The sequence below is a fragment of the Pleurodeles waltl genome, chromosome 2_2 (assembly GCF_031143425.1).
Source record: "Pleurodeles waltl isolate 20211129_DDA chromosome 2_2, aPleWal1.hap1.20221129, whole genome shotgun sequence".
Classification (NCBI taxonomy): Eukaryota; Metazoa; Chordata; class Amphibia; order Caudata; family Salamandridae; genus Pleurodeles; species Pleurodeles waltl.
This window is the reverse complement of record NC_090439.1, coordinates 849,169,111-849,196,762: the sequence shown is the minus strand read 5'-3', so window position 1 is coordinate 849,196,762 and position 27,652 is coordinate 849,169,111. Positions and strand designations below refer to the sequence as shown.

General features: G+C 44.5%; 1 protein-coding gene across 2 annotated transcripts in view; it reads left to right on the top strand.

Annotated features, from left to right (window-relative positions):
* The window catches only part of CDH17 (cadherin 17), a 371,516-nt gene that overhangs the window by 245,592 nt on the left and 98,272 nt on the right, over positions 1-27,652 (top strand). For both annotated transcript variants that reach the window (XM_069220475.1, XM_069220476.1), the window contains 2 exons: positions 1,227-1,377; positions 20,914-21,138. In XM_069220475.1, coding sequence (XP_069076576.1) covers positions 1,227-1,377; positions 20,914-21,138 — 376 coding nt within the window. The remainder of the gene's footprint in view (positions 1-1,226; positions 1,378-20,913; positions 21,139-27,652) is intronic.

Sequence of the window (27,652 nt, the reverse complement as noted above, 5' to 3'; positions counted from 1 at the left end):
CTTGTTCTTCTAATGTCATTTGAAAAGAATAATACCAGATGAGCTTGCTCGATAGAATTATCTTGACAGGTTTGATTTATTTTAAGTGTTTTTAAGGGTAGACCTAACCTCATTTATCGTAAAGTGGTTCTTCCGATCACCCTCGAGGGAACTATTGGATGCTTATATTACAATTACCACAGTTGGCAGACCTTCTCACTCTCACACTGTTTGTCTGGATAGTTCCGGAACGCCCATCATGAAAGTGACCTCCTCCAGTTGTGCGGAGTTTTATGCTACTCTCACCTTAGACGAGGGGGAGGTCCATATAGATAGCATTTTCTCTGCTAAAACATCCTCGTCATAGGGTGGCCCACTAGCAGTTGGTTCGTTGCCTTTGAGAGGAGGCATTGTAGTCCATGAACCACTACCTGCTCCCCAGAGGCCTCTCAAAACGATTTCTAAAAAGGAAGATGGCCCACAGGGATAGCTTTTCATTTCTGAATCATTTACCCCCCCAACCGGGAAGATGGTAACTTTTCAATGTTTTCCAACTGCAGTTGGGAACACAAACTATTGATACATTACCATTACATTGTAACTTACAAAGAGGAGGGAAACGCCTCCTTCACGCCCTTACTGTGTGTGATTCTGAAAGGGTTGCAAAACCCATTTTGCAAGTTGGAAAGACTTTTATGACTCATAAAAGGGATATATCATTAAAAGGTGTTTTGCAGTCACAAAGCCTTATTCACACACTTTCACCCACCTTCAGTACATGAGGCCCATAGTGTTGCAATTATCACTGACTCATTAAGAATGGAGCAATTTACGCAACTCACTAGTGAAGATACCAGCGCCCATATCTCCAACTTCAATGATCATTGTCTAGGAAAACCTATAAAATAGGTATAAACTACCATCTGACAAATATAACTTTTATGAATAAACAGTTCTATCTTCAGTAGGGAAATCCGTGGTGAACTGAAGCAAGTGGTCAACTCACGTGAATGAAAAAACCTTTGCTCAACCCCTCGGGTAAGATACTGGACAAAGCAGCTTCCAAGGAGCTCTAGAGCTCGACGGAAAAGCTAAATATTGTGCGTGCAGGAACAACTAACACATTCCAAATCACTGCTATTCTATTAGCATTAACATTAATGGTTGTTATAGCTAAACACTGACCTTTCCCTGTTAAAGTTATCATGTAACTTTTAACTTTTTAATTGCATTTTTTACATTTTCAGTATATATTCTATGCGTCTGCAAAAGATAAGAATGGCAATTGGCTGGAACGCCCAGTACAAGTTGAAGTAAATGTTAAGGACATCAACGACAATCCACCGGTGTGTGGCCAATCCCTGACGCGATTTGAAGTTCAAGAAAATGAAGGCATTGGTAAGATATAGCACCTAATTCCCTGTATCCACCTGTTATTTATTCATTCCACTAGATTAAGCAAGCATTTCACTGTTTACTGCATATGCATGTCAAGATGAAAGAAAATTGCAGCATTGGACAGTTTCTACGCTCTATGAATGGCATTCATTCATTCATTCATTCATTCTTTCTTTCATTGGTAGGTTGAACCGAGTTTCTAGTTTAGTGAATTTTAACATAACCTGGATTTCCAAGTATAAATCTATACCCTTCCTGGAAGATATACTGCATATAGAGCATGGAGATGAAATTCTGCCCATAAACAAATTGCCTGCACTTTGTGAGCCAGTGATGGGGACCCTGCCTCCATCTGTTGATTTATATATGCTTTTACTGCTTCGTTGTCAGATTGGATTATGACCACCTGATCCAACATCTCTGAGGCAAAGTATAGCAGAGCTAAATGGCCTGCCCTTAGCTCATTCCAGTTGGAAGACCTCAACAGGCATGATCATCCCACATTCCGTGGATTTCCTTATCCTCCAGACATGCTTCACACTTCCTACTGCCGGCATCTGTTGTCAGAACCTTTGGTTTGGGAAGAAGAAAGGAAGATTCATTCGCCAAGGACTGAGGAAGAAGTAACCAACGTTGCCCTCATACTATGTGAGGGAGGACTGAGGGCAAGACCTTGAATTCTTGAAATGCTGGATTCTAGTAGGTGGTGAGGTTATCTACTAACAGGTGCAGATGCAGTTGGGCCCAAGGAACAATTGAAATGGTAGACGCCATGCCCCTCTGTACCAACAGCCATTCTCTGATTGATGCTTGTGATTTCTACAGGGCATTTGACAAATGCCTCTGCTTTCTGTACTCTAAAGAGAACACCTGTCCCAGGGAAATACTGAAGATGACTCCGATCAATTGAATCTTCTGTGATGGGACAGACTTTGATTTCTCTAGCCTTATTAGGAAGCTCAAGTCTGCAAGGATCTTGAACACAACCTGAAAATTCTCTGTTCCCTTAAAAAAAGAGCCAGAAACAATCAGCTAGTCATCAAGAGAGGGCAACACACTAATCAACGGTGTATTCGTTTTACTCACCACTGGAGCTAACAATTTTGTATAGAATCTTGGAACAGATGCCAGCGGAACAGAAGCATCTGGAACTCATAATGGTTCTCCTAAACACAGGAGCATTGAATCTATAGGGTCCTCTCTTCATTGGCACGTGTAGGAAGGCATCCTTGAGATCTATTGAGGATAGGAACTTTTTCACTTTAAGCAATGATAGCACTGATTTCAGGGCGTAGCATCTTGAATGATTGGTAGGGATGAACTTGCTGAAAGCTTTCAGGATGAAGGCTGGCCTGAACTTGCATGAAGACTTTTGAATAAGGATGATGATCAAATAATATCCTTCTCTCTTCTCTTCCTCTTGCAGTGGAATAATGGCTGCCTTGTTTATCAACTTTTGCATCCTCTCCAACAGAGCTAATCAACAAGCCTGTTCCTTGAAGAGAAATGTGTCAGAATGTTTCTTGAGGAGAAGAATAAATATTTACTCTGTAGTTATCCAAACAGTCTCCATCATCCAGTTTTTGGGAGTTGATCATTACTAGATTTTGCAAAATTTCCTAAGAGATCTCCTACTTGAGAGCTGGATGGAGTTGGATAGTCATACTTTTGGAGACAAGCTGGATTGGTTGAAAACATGGACTTATCACCCAGAGGGGCCCCCAACCTTGAATGGGCTAAGCACCTCTTGGGTATAGATGCAGGACCAAATGATCTTCTGCAACCAAGAACCCTTCTACTTGACACATACGTCACGGGGGCTAACAGCTTCCTGTCCTCCACTGATTTCTTTATCATGCCCTCCAGGTAGTTACCAAACAATTTAGTACATCAGTGCATCAACAAGGTTTTCTGCGCTGTCTACCATCGAAAGGGCTCAGCCAGAGGTCCCTCCTCATTGCTATGATAGCCCCTGACTCTGCTACAGCCTCCTGCAAGACATCAGGCGAAATGTCCAAAAGAAACCAGACTCCCTTGTTCCACTATTGACAGGGTGTCTGTAAAATCTGCTAAGGACTGAACGTATTTTTAAAAAGTGTTGATTATGTAGCTGGACTATGAAGATGTCCTGCTCGGAAAATTAGGAGCTGCATAGTCCATTTTGACCACTGCTTCAATCTTCTTATCCGCTGAATAAGATGATGACATCTCCTTAGAAATAATCAGCATTAGGTATGGTTCATGGTGCATCACCTTCCTCACAGCGGAATGTACAGGCAAACCTTCTGACCCTCTCCTCCGATACTGGCTGAAGAATTCATGTTCCTTGTCTGGTTCTAAGATAACACTAAGATACAACACTTCAGCCATGTCTGTACCTTGAAACTCCTCATCCTCAATCACAAGCAGGATAGAGTGATCAGCCACTGGCATCAGCCTCTGAGTTTTGAGAAGAGAGGAACCCTCTTACAGCAAATGCAGCCTCTACTGCAGTATGGATCATCAACTTAATTGACTCCAGGGAGATTTTCTATGTGGAAGAAGGCTCAGTTGTCAGATCGTTGTCAGGTTCGAGGTGGCGCCTTTTTACAGACTCCTCTCCCTGCATAAATAATCCTTTAAATTCATTTGAGTTTTTCAATCTAGCCCTTGCATCTAGAAAAGACACCTGTTCTCTGAAGCACTCTGTCTCTTATGAAGAACAGGGTGCTGACCACTTTCTGCTTGAAGTGTTACCTCCCAATATCCGATGAGAGCACAAGTGGGAAACAAGCACTGGCAAAGCCAATAGGTTGCACCTCTGAAAGAGATATTGACTTTGCCAATATGTTTTAACCAAGTTGTACACCTTCTTGGCTGCTGTTGAGCATAACGATAGTGGTGGTAAGGAGAGTGGAATTTTTTTAAGTAGCGTATTGTGGAGTAGAGTGTAGTGTTATGGAGTGACATACAGAGTCGTGGAGTGGTATAGAGTAGAGGTGAGTAGTGTGTAGTGGAGTGAAGTGGAGTGTCATGGAGTGGCATACACTGGATTGGCATTTGATGTTGTGGAGGCTCATTGAAGGAGTAGAGTGTGGTAGAGTGAAAGGGCGTAGTGTGGAGTACAGTGTCCCAGAGTGCAGTGGTGTAGAGTGTTATGAAGTGGTGTAGAGCAGAGTGGAGTGGCGAAGAGAGTGTTGCGTGAGTGTTGTAGAGTAGAGTGGTGTAGAGCAGAGTAGAGTGCCACACTGTGGAGTGGCATAGAGTGGAGTAGTGTAGTAGAGTTGAATGGCATAGAGTGGAGTTGAGTATCATAGAGTGTAGTGGCATAGAATGTCATGGACTGAAATGGAGTGGCATAAAGTACAGTAATGAGTAGAGTGGAATAGCAGAGTAGAATGGAGTAGTGCGTTGTAGAATAGAGTGGAGTAAAGTGGCATGGGATGGTGCAGGGGGAGTTGCATAGAGTGGAGTAGTGTTGCAGAGTGGCATAGAGTAGAGTATTGTAAAGTGGAGTGTCACAGTGGAGTAGAGTGTCACAGTGTAGTAGAATTTAAGGGTGTACAATGTCAGAGTGGAGTGTTGTAGAGTGCAGTGGCGCAAAGTAGATTGACACAGAGTTGAGTAAAGTAGAGCAGATTGCTTTGAAATAGATCCGAGTGATGCAGAGTAGAGAAGAGTGGAGTGGCACAGCATAAATTGCAGTGGCGTAGAATGCAATGGCATAGAGTGGAGTGGTGCAGGGTTGATTGGCAAGGGGTAGAATGCAGTGGTGTAGAGTAGATTGTTTCAGACTAGAGTGAAGTCGTGCAGGGTAAAGTGAAGTGAGACTGGAGTTCTATAGTGCACAGCAAAAGTAGAGTGTATTGACATAGACTTGAGTGGTGCAGAGTAGGGGGTGTAGACTGAAGTGGTTTAGAGTGTAGTTGTGCACAGTATATTAAAGTGGTGTAGAGTGCAGTGACATAGAGTAGAGTGGTACAGTGGTATATGGTGCAGTGCCCAGAGTAGAGTGGGATAAAGTTCAGTGTGGAGAGTGCAGTGTTGCAGAGCAGAGTGTCACAGTGTGCAGTGTTGTAGAGTGCATTGTTGTAGAGAGCAGTGGCGGAGACTGCAGTGGCGCAGAGTGAAGTGGCATACAGAGCAGTGGCATAGAGTACAGTGGTGCAGAGTAGAATAGAGTGGCCTAGAGCTCAGTGGCATAGAGTGCTTTGGCGTACAGTGGGATAGTGCAGAGTGGTGTAGCGTGCAGTGGCATAGAGTAGGGTGTTTCAGAGTAGAGTGAAGTGGTGGAGAGTGCAGTGGCATAGAGTGGCATGAACTGGAATGGAGTGGCATAAAGTGGAGTAATTAGTTCAGAAGAATAGTGGAGTAGAGTGGAGTTGTGTGTTGTAGAATAGAGTGTAGTAAAGTGAAATGGAATGGAGTAGAGGGAGTTGCGTAGAGCATCATACAGTCGAGTAGTGTTATAGAGTGACATAGGGTAGAGTGGAGTATTGTAGAGTGGAGTAGTATAGAGTGGAGTAGAGTGTCTGAGTAGAGTAGAGTTTAATGGAGTACAGTGTCACAGTGGAGTGTTGTAGAGTGGAATAGAGTAGCCTAGAGTGCAGGGTCATACATTACAATGGTGCACAGTAGATTGGCATAAACTGCTGTGACACAGTGCATTGGTTTTGAGTAAAGTGGTGTAGAGTGCTTTCGCATTGATCAGAGTGGTGCAGAGTAGAGTAGCGTAGAGTGGAGTGGCACAGCGTCGAATGCAGTGGTGTAGAATGCGATGGTGTAGAGTGGAGTGGTGCAGGGTTGAGTGGCAGAGTGTAGAGTGCAGAGGCATAGAGTAGATTGTTTCAGGCTAGAGTGAAGTGCTGCAGGGTAAAGTGAAGTGGTGCAGGATAGAGTGCAGAGGTGTAGAGTAGAGTGGCTTAGTGTGCAGTGGTGTAGAGTGCAGTGATGTGGAGTGGAGTGATCCAGAGTGTAATGGCATAGAGTGTAGTAGAGTTGAGTGGTGCTGTGGCATACAGTGCAGTGGTGCGGAGTAGCATAGAGTTCAGTGGTGGTGAGTGCAGTATTGCAGAGTAGAGTGTGTTAGAGTGCAGTAGTGTAGCGTGCAGTGCCATAGAGTTCGGTGGCGAACACTGCAGAAGAAGAGTGCAGTGGCATAGAGTAGAGTGTTGCAGAGTAGTTTGTTGTAGAGAACAGTGGTGTATATTACTGTGGTGCTGAGTCGAATAGAGTGGTATAGAGTGCAGTGACATATAGCGCAATGATGTAGAGTGGCATAGTGTGCAATGACCTAGAGTGCAGTGGCTTTGAGTAGAGTGTTGCAGAGTAGAGTATAGTGGCGTATAGTGCAGTGGTGCAGAGTAGTTGGCGTAGAGTGCATTGGTTTTAAGTAAAGCAGTGTAGAGTACATTGGATAGTGTGCAGTATTTCAGAGTAGAGTGGCGCAGAGCACTGCGCCGTACAGTAGAGTGGCACATCATAGAGTACAGTGGCAAAGAGTGCAGTGTCATAGAGTACTGTGGTGTAGAGCAGATTGTTTCGGAGTAAGTGAAGTGGTGTAGAGCGGATCGGTGAAGAGTGGACTGGAGTGTCGTAAAGTAGTAGGACCTTGACTGGAGTGGTGTAGAGTGCAGTGGTGCATAGCAAAAGTAAAGTGTATTGCCATAGACTTAAGTGGTGCAGAGTAGGGGGTGCAGAGTGAAGTGGTTTAGAGTGTAGTTGTGCACAGTATTTTAAAGTGGCATAGAGTGCCGTGGAATAGAGTAGAGTGGTACAGTGGTATAGGGTGCAGTGGTTCCACTGAACCCCCACGGCTCCTGCACACCTGGACCCCCCTCACGACGGACGAGACTCACACCATCATAAGCACCATCCACTCCAGAGCCCCTACTGCCTCCACTACATCTTCAAGAAGGCCAGAGCCTCGATCGCACCAGAGCTCTGCAAGACCATTAACTGATCCCTAGAGTCAGCAACCTTCCCCAAGGACTGGAAGCACGCAGAGATCTGCCCACCTTTGAAGAAACCCACAGCCGACCCAACGGATCTCAAGAACTACCGCCCTATCTCGCTACTGCCCTTCCCAGCCAAGGTTGCAGGGAAAGCAATCAACATTCATCTCCACTAACGCATCGAGGAAAACAACACCCTGGACAGCTCCCAATCAGAATTCAGAACTAACCACACCACTGAGACTGCCATGCTCGCCGCCACAGTTGATATCCGCTCCCTCCTCAACCGCAGCCAAACAGCAGCCCTCATCCTACTAAATCTTTCAGATACCTTCGATACAGTGTCCCACCGCACCCTTTGCGCCAGACTCCACACAGCAGGCATATGCGACAAGGCCCTTCGATGGATGCACTCCTTCCTGACAGGCAGAACACAGAAAATCAGGCTCCCGCCACTCCTCTCAGAACCTACAGAAATCAGCTGTGGCGTACCCTAAGGATCCTTGTTGAGCCCCATGCTGTTCAACATCTACATGACCCCACTCACCCCAGTTGTCAGGAACCACGGTATGCACATCGTCACCTACGCTGATGACACCCAGCTAATCATTTCCCTGACTGAAAACCCCTCAACAACCAAGAAGAATGTCAAAGGCGGGATAGAAGCAGTCGCCAAGTGGATGAAGGAGAGCTGCCTCAAGCTGAACTCTGACTCAACTGAGATCGTCATCTTGGGACCTTCCTCCTCAGTCTGGGATGACTCCTGGTGACCCTCAACACTCAACAGCCCACCCACCCCCACAGACCATGCACGAAACCTCGGTGTCATCCTCGAGTCAGCGCTTACCATGACCAAACACGTCAACTCCGTCACATCCACCTGCTTCCACACCCTCTGACTCCTATGGAAGATCTTCAAATTGATACCATCCGACTGCTGAAAATCCATGACACACCCCCTGATCACAAGCAGGCTTGACTACAGCAACGCCCTCTATGCCAGAACCTCCAAGAAGAACCTGAGAAAGCTGCAACAAATCCAGAACACTGTCGCCAGACTCGTCCTGAACATCACCCGCAGAGAACACATCATAAGACACCTGAGAGGACTCCACTGGCTCACCGTCGAGAAGAGGATAAACTTCAAACTCCTGGTATATACCTAGAGAGCCCTCCACAACATCGAACCCAACAACCTCAACCACTGCCTCACCTGGTACTCCCCATCCAGCCCTCTCCGCTCCTCCCAGCAGTCACTTCCAGCGTACCCCGTATAAAGAAGTCCTTGGCTGGAGGAAGATCTTTCACCTACGTGGCAGCAAAAGGTTGGAACAATTTACCTCTCCACCTCAGACATTTGCCATTGCTACCTCAATCCAGGAAGGACCTCAAGACCTGGCTCTTCGACTGAACTCTGAGGGCATACCCCACAGTGCCTTGAAACCCTACAGATGTGTAGCGGGCTCTAAAAACAATTGATTGAATGATTGATTTATTGAGAATAGAGTGGGGTAGAGTTCCGTGGTGAAGACTGCAGTGTTGCAAAGTTGAGTGTCATAGAGTGCAGTGGTGTAGAGTGCACTGTTGTAGAGAGCAGTGGTGCAGAGTAGAGGGCATACAGAGAAGTAGCATAGAATACAGTGGTGCAGAGTATACTAGAGTGGCATACAGTTCAGTGATGTAGAGTGCATTGACATAGAGTGGGGTAGTGCAGATTGGAATAGAGTGGCCTAGTTTGCAGTGGCATAGAGTAGTTTGTTTCAGAGTAGAGTGAAGTGGTGGAGAGTACAGCGGCATAGAGTATAGTGCCGTAGAGTGCAGTGGTGCAGAGTAAATTTGAGTGACTTAGAGTGAATTTGGCTTAGAGTACGGTGGTGTAGAGTGGAGCGATGCAGAGTAAAATGGCATAAAATGCAGGAGCAAAGAGTGCAGTGGTGCAGAGTAGAGTGGCTTAAAGTTCAATGGCATAGATTGCAGTGTTGTAGAGCAGAGTGGGGTGGCGTAGAGTGGAGCGGTGCAAAGTGGAGTGGTGCAGTGTAGAGTGTAGTGGTGTAGAGTGGAGTAATATAGAGTAGATTGCCGTAGAGTGTGGTGGTGTAGAGTGCATTGCCATGGAGTTGCCTAGAATAGAGCAGAATAGAGTGCAGAGGCATGGATGCAGTGACATAGAGTAGAGCTGTGTAGAGTTCAGTGGCAGAGAGTAAAGTACTGACGTAGAGTGCAGTGGGGTGTAGTAGAGTGGCATGGAGTGGTTGTTGTACAGTGCAGTGCTGTAGTGTGGTGCAGAGTAGAGGGGCATTGAGAACAGTGCCATAGAGTATGGTGGTGCATAGTAGGACACAGTGGTGTTGTGTGCAGTGACATAGATACAAAAGTGTGTGGCGTAGTGGCATAGAGTGCAGTGATGCATAGAGCATTGCAGAGTAGAGTACAGTGGCATAGAGTGCAGTGGTGCAGAGTAGATTGGCAGAGAGCGTAATGGTGTAGAGTGCATTGGTTTTGAGTAAAGTAGTGTAGAGTGCATTGTCACAGAGTGCAGTGGTTAGAGTAGAGTGCAGTATCATGAAGTAGAGTGGTACAGAATAGAGTAAAGTGACAAATAGTGGAGTGATGCAGTATAGATTGCATAGGCATAAAGTAGAGTGGAGTGGTGCAGAGTTAATTGTTTTCGAGTAGAGTGAAGTGGCATAGAGTGGAATGGTGCATGGTAGAGTGGAGTGATACAGGGTATAGTGCAGTGGCATAGAGTGCAGTGACATAGACTGCAGTGATGCAAAGTAGATGAGTGGCGTAGAGTGGATGGCATAGAGTGCACTGGCGTATATTGGTACATTGTATAGTGCATTCGCATAGAGTCCAGAGGGATTGATTGCAGGGTTGCGAAGTAGAGTGACGTTGAGTGGAGTGGCGTAGAGTGGAGTGGCCTAGAGTGAAGTAGTGCATACTAGAGTAGAGTGGGGTAGAGTGCATTGGTATAGAGTAGAGTGATGCAGAGTAGAGTACAGAGGCATAGTGTGAAGTGACGTAAAGTAGAGTGCAGTGACGCAGTGCAGAGAGCCATAGAGTGGATTGTGGAGTGGTGCAGAGCAGAGTGCAGTGGCATGGAGTGGTGCAGAGTAGAGTGGAATGGAAAGGGGAGTATCTATGGTGTGGTAGCACACTGCCATAACAGATAACACATCTTCAATTGAAGAAATGACCATAACAGTTTTACTGATAAAAGTATACAATGCACAAAGGATAATGTGTGAAGATGTTATCACCTAGTGTATTAATTTTGTTTGCTGGTATTGAAATATTTGATTCCACCACACTTCAAAATTACCAGAGCTACCCCCAGTAGCCAGCATGATTGTTACAGAAAGCCTTTCACATTGAAGTCAGAGAAAGAAAAGTAAGCACCAGTCTCCCTGGACGACAAAGCCTGACATTTGACCTCTGACTTTGAATGCACAGCAAATGTGACAAGATAAGAACAAAATTTACAGGCTTGTTTACAGAAAAGGAGCACTCAGAAGGATACTGTAAATACAGTTTAGGCAACGGAAGGGATGAACTCAAGGTAATCTAAGGATTAACGTGGCCTGTCAGAAGTACCTCGCCCTCTATGCCAGCATCTGCAGCCAGGATGACGGTGCCAAGGAAAATGGTGGTACAGGCTGAGGTCCTCCAGCAACAACAAAACAGCGTGGCAAGAGCTAAAGGCGTCCCAGAAGCACTTGTAACCAGCCAGAGGTGCTCATGGGGTGCAGCCCAGCCAGTGTTTCACTGAACTGGGGGCAGCTGGCGGTCGGAAGGGAGCAGGCTTGGTCAGGTCTCAAGCCACACAGACGTTCAGTGCGGGCATTGATAAGTTTGCAACCAGCATTGAAGGGAATGTAGGCAGTGCCGTCTGTCTATTAAGGTGAGTACCGGTCGAATTTAAAAGGGTCTGGTTACCACAAATCGGAACGGATAGCAGGTTGAGCATTATATCCTGAACGTGTTCCCGGTTTGTACTGAGCTGAGTTAGTCATGCATTGGTAGCGATATTCCACCTGGTTACGCTTCTGCAATGCGGCTCTTTGCAGTTGCCTGGCACCGCTGCTAGGCTATATAAGTTCAGGAAACAACCAGGCCGATGTTGGTGCCTGTCTAAAAGGAAAGGTATTCTTCGGCACTGCAGCCAGAGGTGCCAACTCCAACTGCCAGGCTCAGACAGCTTGAGCTTCGTTCCTTCCTTGATGAGTCCCTGCAGTCGCAGGATCGGAGCACACAGCTTTGATCCAACCGCAGTTTAGGAAGCCAGTGAACACAGCGTGGTTTAACTGTTAAAATATTTGCGGCGAGCCACAAAATTAAATGGCAAATATACAACTAGATTAAAACATTTCGAGCCTCTGCAGCATATGAATATAACTGTGATCCCAGGCGAATCACAAAACATTCCTGTTAGACCTGGCATCCTTAGCGTAGTCTCCCCTGTCTTTTTTTTGCCTCTGCTTCCTATGTTTTGACTGTGTGCTGGACTTTGTTTTTGCTGGTTTTGGTACTGCTGACCATTGCTAAAGTGCAAATGCTCCCTGTGTAAATTGTACGTGTAATTGGCTTTTCCATGATTGGCATATTTGATTTACTAGTAAGTCCCTAGTAGAGTGCACTAGAGGTGCCCAGGGCCTGTAAATCAAATGCTACTAGTGTGCCTGCAGCACTGATTGTGCCACCCACCTGAGTAGCCCTGTAAACATGGCTTAGACCTGCCACTGCCATGTCTGTGTGTGCAGTTTGAGGCTGCCAATTCGACCTGGCAAGTGTACCCACTTGCCAGGCACAAACCTTCCCTTTTTATACATGTACGGCACCCCAAGGTAGGCCCTAGGTAGCCCCAAGGGGAGGGTGCAGTGTATGTTAAAGGTGGCACATGTACTGATGCGTTTTGCATGTCCTAACAGTGAAATACTACCATATTTGTTTTTCACTGTTGCAAGGCCTATCTCTCTCATAGGTTAACATGGGGGCTGCCTTTAAATAACGTTTCTGTGCAGTTTCCTTTTGGGAGCAGATGGAGATTTGGAGTTTGGGGTCTCTGAACTAACAATTTAATAATACATGTTTTGGTAAAACTGTTTTTTAAATTGTCTGATTGAAAATGCCACTTTTAGAAAGTGTGCATTTTATTGCTCCAACTATTCTGTGACTCTGCCTGCTTATGGATTCCCTGTCTGGGTCAGATTGATAGTTAGGCTGTTTTTGAATCTCCACTAAACAGTGACACAAAGGTATCTGGGGTGTTGCCTGCATATTCTGATGGGTCATCTGGGCTAAAGTGGAGGGAGCAGCTGACACTAACACCTCAATGGGCTGCACCTGCCTTCACACAATGCAGTCTCCAACCCCCTGGTGTGTTTCTGGGGCCAGGCCTGGGCAAGGCAGGATCTTGTGAACAACAGAGCCTTTCCTTTGAAATTTGCCTACTTCAAAGGCCGAAAGGGGTGTAAGTAGTGGACCCAAACCCCCAGATTTTTAGATTACTTCTGGAACCAAGTGGAACCTCTGCCAGGGAGAAGAGCTGAAAAGCTGGAGGAGGAGTACTGCCCCTTTGCCTGTGAATGCGCTTTGCTGGGTTGGCCTGCAGTTGCAGCTTCTGCATGAAAGAGGGTAAAGACTGGACTTTGTGGTATATTCCTGCTTCTGAAGTGTCTCCAATGGTTTGGACTGAGCTTGCCTCCTGTTTTGAAGTCTCAGGGCCATCAAAGATTTCCTCTGCCAGCACCTGGACTCTCTGCTACCCTGCCAAGTGGTGCCCTATTCTGTCCCTGGGCCCTTGAAATGTGTAGCTGGTGGAACCCAGGTGGAAATCCACACACAGGAGCCTTGCATGGAAAACTTAGATGCACCACCTGCAACGCAGCTGTAAAAATGACACGCCACCTACATCGCAGCTGAAACTGACGCACCACCTGCATCGCGGCTGGGAAATCGATGCATCACCAGCATCGCTGCTGGAGAAATTATGCAGCACCCGCTTGCGGCTGCTGAAACTGACACCAACCCCATGCACCGTGGATTCTCATCCTCATGTGGCTGGATTTCGCACGCAATATTGCTGGGTGTTAAAATCGACGTGAACCTGCCTGGACCCGAGTTGCCCATCCGGAAATCGACGCATCGCTCTCTTGCGGGAGAGAAAAACGACTCATCTCCTACCCGACCGGAGAAGAAACAACACACGGCCTCACTTGTGAGTAAGGATTTAACTCATCGCTGACTTTTCCGATGCATGCTTACCTGTGCGGCTTTATGTTTGACTCAAACCTGGTACTTTCTGTAACATCAACTCATCCATTGTTTTCTATGGAGTAAGACTCTTTTTACTTTAAAAATTCATAACTTTACTTGGGTATGTTGGATTTTTGTTGTATTGGTCTTGTTTGATTTAGATAAATATTGGCTATTTTTCTGAACTGGTGTGGTGTCCATTTTGTAGTGTTTTCGCTGTATTACTGTGTGTGTTGGTACAAATAATTTACACATTGCCTTTGAGATAAGCTTGACTGCTTGTGCCAAGCTACCAGGGGGGGTGAGCAGGGGTTATGTTAAGCGTGTATCTCCATTGCTCTGACTAGAGAGAGGGTCCCTGCTTGGACAGAGTGCAAAATGACTGTCAACCAGAGACCCCATTTCTAACAATTCCATTGCTGACACATTGAAGGTCCCTTTGAGCAATAATATCTAGTGTTCACGCTGTATGTCGAAACTCACCACTTGGAGGTGCTGACTAATCTCTCTTGCATATAGAGCTCGTTCTTCTGAATGTTAAAGTATCAGCGTTACACTCTCAGGCTTGGGGCACATGTGGGGAAGCTGTCCTCTAGGCAGGCTAAAGGTGGTGATTAGGAGGGGGAGTCCAAGCAATTGTAACCACTTTGAAAGGTGCTGCGTGGTAACCCCGCCCTCCCCCCCAGTACTTGCTCCCACCCTTGTTGCCTCCTTAGCTGGATGACAGCATGGTGTCGCCCAGCTAAGGGGGCTGCAAGGGGCCCAAAGGGTGCAGAACCCTTGCTACCAGCCAGCAATTGTTTGCCAGATTACCTTCATGCAAATTGGAGTGGCTAGAAGTCTAAGGGCCAGATGTAGGTACAAAAAAAATAACGACTCGCAATTTGCGAGCATGTGCGACTCGCAAATTGCGTGTCACTAATAGGAATGCAGGTACAATTTCCGTGGACAAATTGCGACTCGCACCCGGAGTCGCAACGTAGATAGCGAGTCCACTGTCTGCGAGGTCGCTGTTTGCGACCGCGCAAAAAACGGACTCGCAATTTGCGAGTGGGTGTCGCAAATTGCGAGTACCATGTAAATTGAATGCAGGTGCTGCAGAACACTCCAGAAACCACTCCAGGACACTCTGGAAACACTTCCTGGCACATAATGATGACATCACAGCCAGGAAGTTTACTAATACACCTGGGAGGAGGGAGGACCACACCCATTTTAAACTGCTGAACAGCCAACAGGAGGAACAGCAGCTACAATGGCAGAAACACCCAGAAAGAGGAAATTAAAATTTTCTGAGAAGGAGCTGGAGGTGCTGACAGAAGAATGCTGTCAGCACTATGATGATCTTTTTGGGAAGGCAGCCCTCAATGTGACAGACTCAACAAAAAAACAACTCTGGCTGGAAATTCTGGAAAAAGTGAACTCCCTGGGGGTCAGCCACAGGAGTGTGGATGAGATCAAGAAGAGGTGGTATGACCTCCGCTCCCAGACCAAGGAGAGGGTGGCAGAAAGGCTCCGGGAGATAACAGGCACAGGAGGGGGACCATCATCCGTACCACCACCCACACCCCTGGAGGAAAGGGTGGAGGAGACCCTGGAGCAGGAGGCAGTTATAGGATTTGGAGATCTGGACACCTCTGAGCCCACAACATCAACCGGTGAGTACCATGTGATATGCCTGTACCCCCATCAATGCCATACCCCCACCCAACATGTACACAGGGGCATGCACAACCAAGATAGCTCCATTTCAGGGTAGCAAACACCAGAATGATGCATTATGGGCAATGTAGTCAAGTAGGCAGTCAATAGGCAAATGTTTATTAGGAAGTGTGCAACAGATAGTAGACACTGACAGTCTGTTCCCCATGTCCCACAGGTCTCCCACAAGACACCACCACAAGCCACAGCAGCCAGGTGCCAACAGTCAGCCAGCCCCATGAGGAAAGCACAGTAGCTGCCACCACTCCCACCTGCACCACCAACACCATCCCCTTGATGACTACACCTGCTGCAACAGTGGTTCCGGAGGCTGCGCCAGCAACAGCCAGGAGTGCCACGGTACAGCTCACAGGGCATCCACCGCTGCGCAGGCAACGCAGGTTGAGGAGAGCAGGGCTGCAGGCTGAGTCCGGGCGTCCATCGACCACCATGACCGAGGCACAACTGCTAATGTTAGGGAGAACCAAATGTTAGGGAGAATTAGTGGGGTTCTGCACCACTTTGTAAGGAGCAACGAGACCAGCATGCAGCAGCTCCATGCACAATTGGACGTCATAGGCACAAACACTGGGGTCCTAGCCCTGCCCATGCGGGAACTGGTGGCTGGGCTACTGTCACAGAGCGAGGGTGGGCGGCGCAGGGACCGCCAGCTGCTCCAGAGGCTGGACAGGATGGCCTCATCAATTGGCAGTCTGGCAGTCAACACCACTGGCCTGTCAAGAAGGACAGTTGGCCTCCAAATGGAAATGGGCCACTTTGCAGGGGATGTGGCACGAGGCCTGGGCCGGATCATCCATGTGATCGATCTAATGGAGGCACGGCATGTGTCCAGGAGTACAGGGGACACCCCCAGGACAGCGAAGAGGGCTCCACTGTGAGCAGTGTCTCTGCTGGTGACACTAGGGTTCTCCGGAGTGGGAGTACCAGGCACAGCACTGCAGAACAACCTGGGACCAGCCAGGCTGGCAGAGGCCGCCGTAGGTCATAGACAAAACCCTGTCCCTGATGTTGGGGCACATGACGGCAATGTGCTCCATGAATGGTTGGCTTTTTGAAGTCCCTGAACAGTTTGTAATTGTAAATAGTTCAATTTCTGCACATATTAAATAGTTTTTTTGTTCCACTTAACAAATGGAGTTTTTGGTCAATAGGTGAGTATGGTTGAAGTTGACACGTACCTTACAAAGTATTGGGTTGCGATGTGTTGCCATCTCAGTCTGCCTTGATTTGCGATGCTCCGATCCCCATGATGGCGATGTGTTTGCTCCTGCTCTTCATCCTCAGAATCTGGGTCTGCAGGGGTGAGAGGTAGCCCACGTCGGGTGGCAATATTGTGCAGGACGGCGCATGCGACAACAATTTTGAATGCTGTAATGGGGGTATACTGGAGGGCACCTCCACTGCGGTGGAGGCATCTGAACCTTGCTTTCAGCAATCCGAAGGTGGGTTCATTCAGGTTCCTGGTCCTCTTATGTGCACTATTGTATCGCCTCTCACATTCATTGCTGGGTGTTAAGAACGGAGTCATTATCCATGGCCGTAGTGCATATGCACTGTCACCTGTTGGGCACAAACAGTACACTGTTAGAAAGTCCTGGTTGGTGTGCACATTGATCTGTGTGTATGTCTACAAGGTGTATGCAGCTCTACCTAGGAGGTATCCGTCCCCAAACTCCCCACGTTCCAGGCGTTGGTGTATCCCACTGTGCCTAAAAATGTAGGAGTCATGGGTACTGCCTGGAAATTTGGCAACAATGTCAGTGATGACATAATGGGCGTCACAAACAACCTGAATATTGAGTGAGTGGGTACACTTTCTGTTGCGGAAAAGATATTCCAGGTTTGCAGGGGGGCATATTTGAATATGTGTCCCATCTACACACCCTATGACATGGGGAAAGTTGGCAATCCGGTAAAAGTCCAGCTTGGTGCTGTTAATTTCTGCCTCATTCCTGGGTAGGTATATGAAGTGAGACATGTGTGTGAGTATGGCATCTAGGAATTCCCTGAGGAACCTTGATAGTGCACTTTGAGATACCCCACCTGCCACAGCAATGACCCCCTGATAGCTCCCCGAGGCCAAGAGGTGCAGTGAGCATAGCACTTTCACATGTGTAGGGATGGCGCAGCCATGCAGAGTCTGGCGTTCTAGCTGTGTTTTGAGTAATCCAATTAATTCAAGTATGGCTGCGCTGCTAAGTCGGTATTTGTCATAGATCTCCTCCTCAGTTTGCTGAAAAAGAGTCTGACTTGTTCTGTAAATCTTCTCCTGTCTCTGGCTCCTCCTCCTCCTCTGCTGGGCTACGTGGACTCTCCTCCTCACTCCTATCAGGTATATCTCCGCCATCTTGAGTAACCCAGATGCCTTCTGAGTCTCCTTTTATAGTTTGGTAATGATTACCACCTGCTCTGAGTTAGTGGTAAATGGGACATGCAAACTGGGCTTTTTGCGACTAGTCGCAATTTGCGAGTTGCAATTGCATAAGGTTTGCGACTCGCAAATTGCGACTTCCTATTTGCGGGTCGCACATTTTGCGAGTCGGTAACAGCTCGCATCGCTTTTTGCGAGTCGGAAATGGGATTTTTGCATCCCATTTCCGATTTTGCACAGTCGCAAATAGCGATTCGGGCCATTTGCGACTTGCAAACCTTTGCTACATCTGGCCCTAAGTTCTATAAAGTGAATTAAAAAGGGCTTTTCATCAATAATATTGGAGAGTTATGGTCTGAAGCTTAGTTCAGCATGTAGTAACAGTAAGACAAGAAGAAGTTGGAGACAGAGTTAAATATGTTAGGTAGGAACAGGGGGGTGAAGTGGGTGATGGTAAAGAGTTGTTTTGGAAGAACCCTCTTATTTCTCAGTTGATTTCCATTAAGACAACCAATCCAATCTATCCTTCTTTCCTTTTTCTATTTTTGTGAGCCTTTTCCATAGTTTATATTCCTTGGTATTTGCATGACTGGTTGTATGATTCCATGCACTTTGGGGGCTCCTTAGAGGACCCCCAGTATAGCTCCTACAGCCTTCTGGGGTTTTCCAGGCAGCCCAAGCTTCTGCCACCTTACAGACAGGTTTCTGTCCTCCTGTTGCTTGAGCAGCTCAAGCCAAGAAAGGCAGAACAAAGGATTTCATTTGGGACAGGGTCTCCATTTGGAAATAGGTGTTACATGGCTTGGGAGGGTTAGCCTCCCAAAGCCACTGGTATGCTTTGAAGGGCACATTTGGTGCTTTCCATGCATAATCCAGTCCACACCGGTTCAGGGACCTCTAGTCCCTGCTCTGGCATGAAACTGGACAATGGAAAGGGGAGTGACCACTCTCCTGTCCATCACCACCCCAAGGGTGGTGTCCAGAGCTCCTCCAGAGAGTCCCTGGGTTTTGCCATCTTGAATCCAAGGTTGGCAGGGAACTCTGGGAGCTTCTGAGTGGCCAGGTCAGGCAGGTGACGTCAGAGCCCTCTCCTTATAGATGGTCACCCAGCTAGGTGACCAATTCCCCTTTCAGGACTATTTAGGGTCTCTCTCTTGGATGATTCCTCAGATTCAGCTTGAAAGATTCCAGCAGGATTCCTCTGCAGCCCTTACTTTGACTTCTAACCAAAGAAACTACATCTGGACTCTCTAGGGCCCGACAATCTGCAACAAAAATGAAGACTTCGCCTGCAACATTGTTTGTCCGGCTCCTTCCAGCTTCTGCAGCATTTCCCAAGTTGTGCATCCATTGAGGACAGCCCGTCTTCAGTCTGCACAGGAAATAAGAAGGAATCTCCCTTGGAGTGAGGACGTCACTTCCCTGCATCTGCAGGCACCAACAGCAACAACGACCAGCTGCGTGGATCCCCCCTCCTGTTGAGCTGCGTGGATCCTGCAACATAGGTGGTGGTCAGAAGTGGTCCAGATGGTCCTCTCTACCAGCTGTCCAACTTGGGTGGAGGTAAGCCCTTGCCTTCCAATGCAGGGCAGTACCCCCATGCACTGAGTCCTTTGCAGCTTCCAAGGCTTGTTGGCACTTCTTCCAAGAGGTCTTCAGTCTTCGTGTAGCTCCAGCATCCAGCACTCCTTCCTGAGACCCACAGCTCCCTGAGTGACTCTCCTGCAGCCTGGGATCCTTTTTCATAGTGCTGCATGGGCTCCATTTGCACCTTTTGTGTCCCCATCTTGTGGGACTCCTGTGTTTGCTGCCTGTGCTTCTGTGGGCTCTCTGCGACACCGAGGTTCCCCTCTGATTCCCCCTCCTGGGTTGAGTCCTCCTAGGCCTTGTTGATCCACGGCAGCACCACTTTCAGCCAACAGCGAGTTTTGCCTGTGCCAACGCTTGCTGGTGGAATCCGGACATGCAAACCTGACTGCAATCTTCTTTCCAGCGTGAGACATCACCTACATCCTCCAGGAACTCAACTCCGACTCCATGGTTGCAGTGCTGACTCTTCTTCCTCACTGTCGACTAACTCCTGCAATCCTCAGCTTGGTGGATAGAGGCTCCTGCCCCCACTGGACCCTGCTGTGTCTTCTGGACTTGGTCCCATCATTCCACAGGTATTCCTCTTCAGGAATCCACTGTTGGTTTCTTGCAGTCATCCCTGGTTATTGCAATTCTCTTCTTGTTTTCTAAGTGGGTGTTCTGGGGAAATTCGAGTAATTTACTCCTGCTTTCCTGTTTGCTTCGGGTGTTGTGGTAATTATCTTTGTGCTTTCCGGGTACCCCCAGTGACCTTCTACACACTCCACTTACCTGGGTTGGGGTGACACTCTTGCATTTAATTTTTTTAGTATATGGTTTGTGCTCCCCCTAGGTCCACTATTCTCCATTGTGATTTACACTATTTGCACTGCTTTCTAACTGTTCTTATGCCTATTTCTGACAACTAGTGTATATATCTTGTGTACTTCTAACCTCCTAAGGGAGTATTGCCTCTACAGTAATTTTGGTGTTGTGTTACCATAATAAAGTACCTTTACCTTTGTAACACTAAGTGCATTCTTTCATGTGTGTAAGTGCTGTGTGATTACAGTGGTATTGCACAAGCTTTGCATGTCTCCTAGATAAGCCTTGGCTGCTCATCCACAGCTACCTTTAGAGAGCCTGGCTTCTAGACACTGCCTACACTTCACTAATATGGGATACCTGGACGTGGTATAAGGTGTAAGTACCTTAGGTACCCACTACACACCAGGCCAGCTTTCTACACTAAGGATTTCAGCCCAACTCTGTCCTTACATCAGGACCTTTAGAATAAACACAATACTCTTGCATGAAAATGACACGCAGCCACTTCTTATCTACAGAGATTGATTTAGTTCCAATATTTTGGTGAATGCACTTGCCTTCTGGACAATGTCATAGTGAAATGATGCTGGTATTTTATAATATATTACACATGCACAAAGTGTATTTCTCCGCGAATCAAGTTGTGGGTTTATATTTAGTAGTGATGATTCATAAGTCGTTACCTTAAGCCTCTTCTGCATAAAGGTATCATATGGAAACTACAAGAAACCTTAATGTGTCCTCAGTCTCAAAGTCGTGTTTACCTCTTTCACAGATGGCATTCTAAGAAATGATTATCCAGAAAAAATTGGTTCATTCTATGCTGAACTAACTTTATATTTTCTTACCCATTAGGAGCCATAATTGGAGACCTGGATGCTTCAGACCAGGACTTGAATGTGAACCTGAACTTCAAGGTCCTTGATCAGATTCCTAAATTTCCAGAAGATAACATGTTCAAAATCAAGGATTTCACAAGTTCCTTGCAGCTGACTAAGTCTCAGTTCCAGAAGAAAAAAGTATCTCAATACAACGTGACAGTGGAGGTGTCTGATGAAGCTGTTGCACCAAGCAACACAGGTTAAGATCCTTGCTTTTCTATTCATATGATTTCTTGTACAGCTTTTGTGCTATTTTGGGAGATCTTCTCTTGTGCTGTCTTTGATGTATCTTCAGATGTATCTTTATTCATTTAGAGTTGTGGGTTTTGAAACTGAATAGTATAATCTAAGTGGGCTTCACTAAAGAGTTATTCGCTGTTAAAATATATTCTACTACTTGTTATGCTATACCTCTAAGTATGTACCCAATCAACATTCTGGCAAGTGTATTGTCAGAACTGTTTAGATTTAGTGCCTTGCCCACATTTGGCTGATCTGGCTGTCTCCTTTTGTCCAGAGGCCAATCACTGCTGGTGAGGTGTCTGGTTGGATACAATTCTCCATTTAATTCTAGAGCTGGCAAACTAAAGTTGCAGGTTAAGTGTTCCCTGTCTTTGACAGGTTTCTACTTTTAATCCTGGCATTTTACTACTATTTTCCTTTTGGTTGCTGTGTTTTTCTCCCCATACTTTGAATTTTAAAGGTTGCAGTCCATTAATCACTGGAGCCATTTATGTGTAAATCTTGCATTTAACAGAGATGAGCTTCAGGTTGCGATCACCAGCAGAGACTGCATAGGAGAAAAAGCCTCAAGACTATACCAGGGTTGCAACAAAATGTAATTGTGAAAGAGTGCTGTTGACATCCTACCCATAGATAAAGAAAGAGCTACAAAAGGCACATGTTGGAGGGGCGGGAGAAAGAGAATTGTAATACCTCAGTTATGAGTGCCACGCAAAAATCTGACAACTGTGCAAACCATTGTTTCCATGGTGGTCAGAGTTGTAAGTAGGTCGAGAAATCCCATAGTTGAATTTGTCACGTGATGCATTTCAACAAGTCAAATCTGTTGAAATTTAGCTGCGGAAAAAGACTCAGCAGTTGGGGGAGAAGGACATGCAGATTATGGTGCAGTAAATATCAAAATCAGCATGTTATGCTTTAAGCACTAAATTATGCATCTTATGTGTTTGAGGGCAAATCTCATAAGGTCCTCTATTTATCACATCTGATAAATAACAAAGCCCAGGGCATTGTTATTTATTGGATGCGATAAATAACAATACAATCACAAAGAAATCATAGTTCAGACTTATGAGTACTGTTAGACCTGCCAGCCTTAATGTTGTCTTCCCCCATCCTTTTTGCCTTACTCCTCCATTGTTGCTTCTCTCTGTTTTTTGTTGGTCTAGTACTCTGTCCCCCCACTAAACAGTGCTAAAGTGTGTATGCTGTCTCCTCTAAACATGGTAAAGTTAGGTTTTACCCAATTGGCACATTTCATTTTCTTGTATGTCCATAGTAAAGTGGAACTACATGTACCCAGGGCCTGTAAATTAAAGGCTACTAGTGGGCCTTCAGCACTTATTGTGCCACCCACTTACGTAGCCCTTTAAACATGTCTCAGGCTGCCATTGCAGCCTGTGTCTACAGTTTTAAACTACCATTTTGGCCTGGCAAAGTAAACATTTTGCCAGGTTCAAACCTTCCTTTTTAGGGTCGAGCGTAAAGCGCTCTGTCCCTGGTGTAATCTCTCTATGGTCTTTTACCATGCCCATCAGTTTGGTTGGTTTGTGGCCTTGCCTTTTACAATTTGCTTCATTTCATTAGTGAAAGGCATGCATGTGTCATGCCTTTTCTGGTGTTTAGCCCTCCTTGAGCACACCGGGCAACTACTGAAAACATACGAGGTTCCATGGACTACTTTTTCTCTTTATTTCGTAGGCAGCACGATCTCACTGGGCAGTTGTCGAGCCCTCTGCATGACATCGACCTTGTTACATAGCTAATTGCACTTTTGCCGGTTACATGGATAATTGCACTTTTGCTGATACGTTTCACTGTGAGCGAACTTCTGTTTCCTTTTGTGTGTCTCTGTCACGCTTCATTGTTGCCGTGGGCTCGCTTATGTGAAACTTTTTTACTTTTCAGTTTATGTGGCAAGAAAAGTCCAGTTAGGAGTTTAAAGCGCGAATAGCTCTAACTCGAGCAAACGCGAGACCCAATGCATTGCAAATGCTTGTTAATACATATGTTACCCCTATAGTAGGCCCTAAATAGCCCATAGGGCATGGCACAGTGTATTTAAAAGGTTGGACATGTACTTTTAACATTTACTTGTCCTGGTAATTAAAAACTCTCAAACTAGCTCTTTAATATTATTAGGCTTACCTCTTCAGTAGGATAACATTCACTTGGGAGCAGAAGGGAATGTCGAGTTTTGTGTGTAAAGAAATGTAATTTAAAACCCTATTTAAAGTCGAAGTCGGATTTTAAGTCACAATTCTGAAAATGCCACTTTTAGGATGGCACTATAAACAACAGTAGTTCCAGGGAAAAAAGAACAACTCAATAACAAATGGTGCCACACCACCCAGAGATAGAAAAAGGTGAATTATTCAGTTAAAACCTTTACAAAAATAATGGCCCCACAGATCACACTAACATACTTTACACAAACCATGTACAGTGTAAACACAAAAAGAAAACAATGGGACAGAAAAAGTAATGAAACACAAAAACTACAATAAGTTAAAAAAATCAGCAGTCCATGCTTATATCCATTCGTTCAAAAAGGCGTTGACAGCATTTCAACCCTTACTGTTAAATGGGGCATCATCAGGACATAAACATTTTGGAGCACATATCAATATATATTATGGCCTCACTGTAGTCATCACCTTGCAGCATGGAATTAATCCTCAAAAAGAAGACCAATACATTTGTGAAACAGGATGTAATGCAGCATAAACCCGCCCTCTAGTTTTCATATGGTGCATTGAATTCCAATATGCTGGCTGAACTCCTGCTGGTGATTCCACTGGGACCGAAGAATAATGATTCCAAACATTGTAACCGGCGCATTACGGTCACATAAATTGATTTCCAGAAGACTTTTAGGATGTTGGCATTTCCTTCTTGTCCCAACTGTTTAGTGCCTGCAGCCTGTATCCTGGGTCACATGACTAGATGTAGCTGCCAGTTGGTCTTTGTGTATTGCTTGCAGGCTGTGAGACAAAGGGGAATAGATGTTGGCAGGATGGACTATCTCTGACCACGACCACCAGAGCGAATCCAAGGGCTAGTTGACTGGCCTCTTGATCACAGCCTCAGGGACAGAAAAGGTTCCAACTACTTTGAACCCATCAGCTGAAGTCTGATGATGATGTAGCAACCTTGCGTTGTCTTGCAATGCGACGCAAGGACAGTTCAAGATACTTTGTTCAACAGGCCTATGAATTAGGGCCCAGATTTATCAAGCCTTTGCGTTGTCCTTGTGTCTTGCAAGGTGACGCAAAGACAATTCGAGATACTTTGTTCAATATGCCTAACTGGATCCCTGTATCCAGCCGCACTCATCACAGTTGGCCTGAACTTTTGACTTTGTCCTGGTCCGGTACGACCAGGTAACCATAGTTGGTGCTCTTTTTTCACTTAAATCTTTAAAATTGCAAATCTCTGGTTCTAATGATTGGATGTTTGTCATTTTGGTTTCAAATAATTTATACAAATGCACTCTATTTTTCTAAATTGGTGTGGGATTTTACTTGTGTTGCTTTTTCACTTTATTACTGTTTGACATGCTGTATAAATACTTTAAGTACTGCCTCTAAGTTAAGACTAACTGTTTTGTGCCAAGCAACCCATGCTTTAAGCACAGGTTAATTTGAGATTTGCTTGCATATCACCCTGACAAGAATTGTGGCTACTGCTCGAATAGGGTTTCACCCCCATTAACCAGTAACCTAATTTCCAACAAGTACCAACACGGAGTAGTGAAGAGCCAGTCAGCATCTAAAAAAATAATATTGCTTACAAATATACAAACAATATTTTAATTAAATGGCAAAGGCTAGTAAACGGTGGATGAGAATGGGTGCTATGTAATTTAACTTACAAAATTACAGGTGGGCAACAAAAATGAATTGTAAGGGACAAAATATGCTTCACATTAAAATTAGTAAAAGACATACACAGAGTGCAAAATCAAATTACCTGAACTTGTACTGGTTTTCAAAAAGAGGGACACTTCAAAATGAAAAGTTTATTGGTTGACATACCGTTGTTGCTTTTGCACGTTTCCCCTCTGTATCACACAGCTGAAGCTATTTTTATACTTTTAATGTGATTTTACCAAATGTTCAATTTAGAATATGAGATCTTCCTTCTAGCCAAATAACATATGTTAAAATTATGTAAATGTGAAAAGGTTCAAATGGAACTGATACAAAATACAAATATTGATTATGAACGCAAAATTAATGCAGTATGACAGAGGTATTTACTTACACTACTTTGCTGTTGTTCCATGACGAGCTGTGAGACTACCATGCCAGCTTACAATCCCTTTCTGCCTAATTAGGCAGAGAGGTGTGCGCTACTCATTTCTGGTCAAACAGGTGTGTTGCATCAGTCTCTGGCCAAGCTCTTCAGGTGCAGCAGTACCTTCTAACATAAGGGAGCAGAAGGTTTCAGGAATCCTTTCATTGGATATACTTCCTGAGGTTGCTTCTTGTCCCAATCCAAGGTAGATGATCTCTAGGTTTCCTTTGGATTAGACAATTTCTACATGGCACAACGTCCTGTGCCTGCCAGGCTATTTTGTGTGCACACTGCATTTCAACAGTAGTTTATTGATAGTTCTATGCTTTTAGACACCCTTCTAGTTTTCTCTCTTTAACTCTCTGATCTAATCCCTTTCTCCTCATTACATAGACTGTTCTTCTGTTGGATTCTACTTTTCTGCTCCTAGGAGATCTTTTTATGCCACTCAGGAGCTATGATTTTATTCTAGCAACCACCATATCTTCACGTCATTTTATCAAGGGAAGGAACAGTGACTACTGGAAGGAATCGTCCATGCCTCGGGCAAGCCAGAATCCAGTCCCAGAAGAATCTCTTGTGTCTAGCCCTTGAAATTTGCAACAAGTACAAATTTGTTGCATAATCCAACCAAATAGATTTAGGGGTCCTCTAAAAAATCATCATGTGTTAATAATGGTGCATTTAGCTTGTGATTACAAAAATTTCCTTCTGTTAAATTTCACTTATAACCATTTTAATACTGTCAAGAATATTGTTGATTATAATATTGATGTAAGTAATATCAATATTTTCTATATTTTGGCTTAATTTTTTATGTATTGTTTTACTTTTAAATTATTTAAATTAGTAAAATATTTAAGAGTGGGGTTTTAGGTTTGTAGACAATAGAGTTGGTAGTATTTTTAAAGTTAATTTTTTTGTTTGAAAATGTATATTATCTGTATATATTATTTATTATGTATGATTAAAACATTGATGATGTTATTTTTGTGTAGAAATGTACAATAATTTGTATAGACATTTGATTTGATTGCGATACATTGTATATGTGCGCATGTATTTATATTTTTAGCTTATAATTTCTTTTCTGTGGGATGTAGAATTTGATGAGGGACAGGATAGAGACTTTTTTAAATGCTAACTTTATTTATATTTATTTATAGAGTTGTTTTAATTAATTTGGAATTTAACATTTCATACAAAAAATGTTGTTAATATAACATTGTGTCTTTTTAAAGTTATTAGTATAAATGTGTTTGCTTTTATTTATGTTTAGATATAAATAATGATATATGTGAATGAATTTTTAACAGTGTTTCTTATGGTTATTGCTTATCTAGTTTTATATTACAACTTTTTTAATAAACTGAATACAATTTATTTTATGCATTTTTTTAACTTAATAATGTTATTAGTGTTTTGACAGCTTGGGATATTTTTTTATTTTAAAATGTATTTGCAATTTATTTTTAATGATATTTTATGTTTATTAAATTTTTAATATTGAGTTTGACAATTATTGTTACTTGTATTAATAATTAATTACACTTTTATTTAAACAGTTAATTATTGTTATTGTGCATTCATTTGTTTTAATTATATGCAATGATATTTTGTATACATTTTAACTTTATTTATTTATAACGTTGTTCTAGTACTTTTAGGATATTGAAGGTATATTTTTGTTTGATAAACACTTTTTAATGCTACATACAATGAAGTCTGATTAGTACGTCTACATCTTTCAAAGTCTAATACTTTCCCCAATGTAGTTTAGATTGGAGAGGCAATAGTAAATATACACTTCTCAAACTCTAACACTGTTTCCAATTTGATGTGTCTTACTTTGGAGTCCTATATTATTAAAGTTTTAATGGTAGTAATTGTGTATTTAACTTAAATATATTTTGTACATATTAAAATAATATTTTCTATTTTTTATTTTGTGTTTTGCTTTCAATAAAAGATTATGGGGGTTATTCCAACTTTGGAGCAAGTGGTAATCCGTCCCAAAAGTGATGGTAAAGTGACGGATATACCACCAGCCGTATTACGAGTCCATTATATCCTATGGAACTCGTAATACGTCTGGTGGTAAATCCGTCACATTTGGGACGGATTACCACCTCCTCCAAAGTTGGAATAACCCCCTATATATTTTAGTTTGT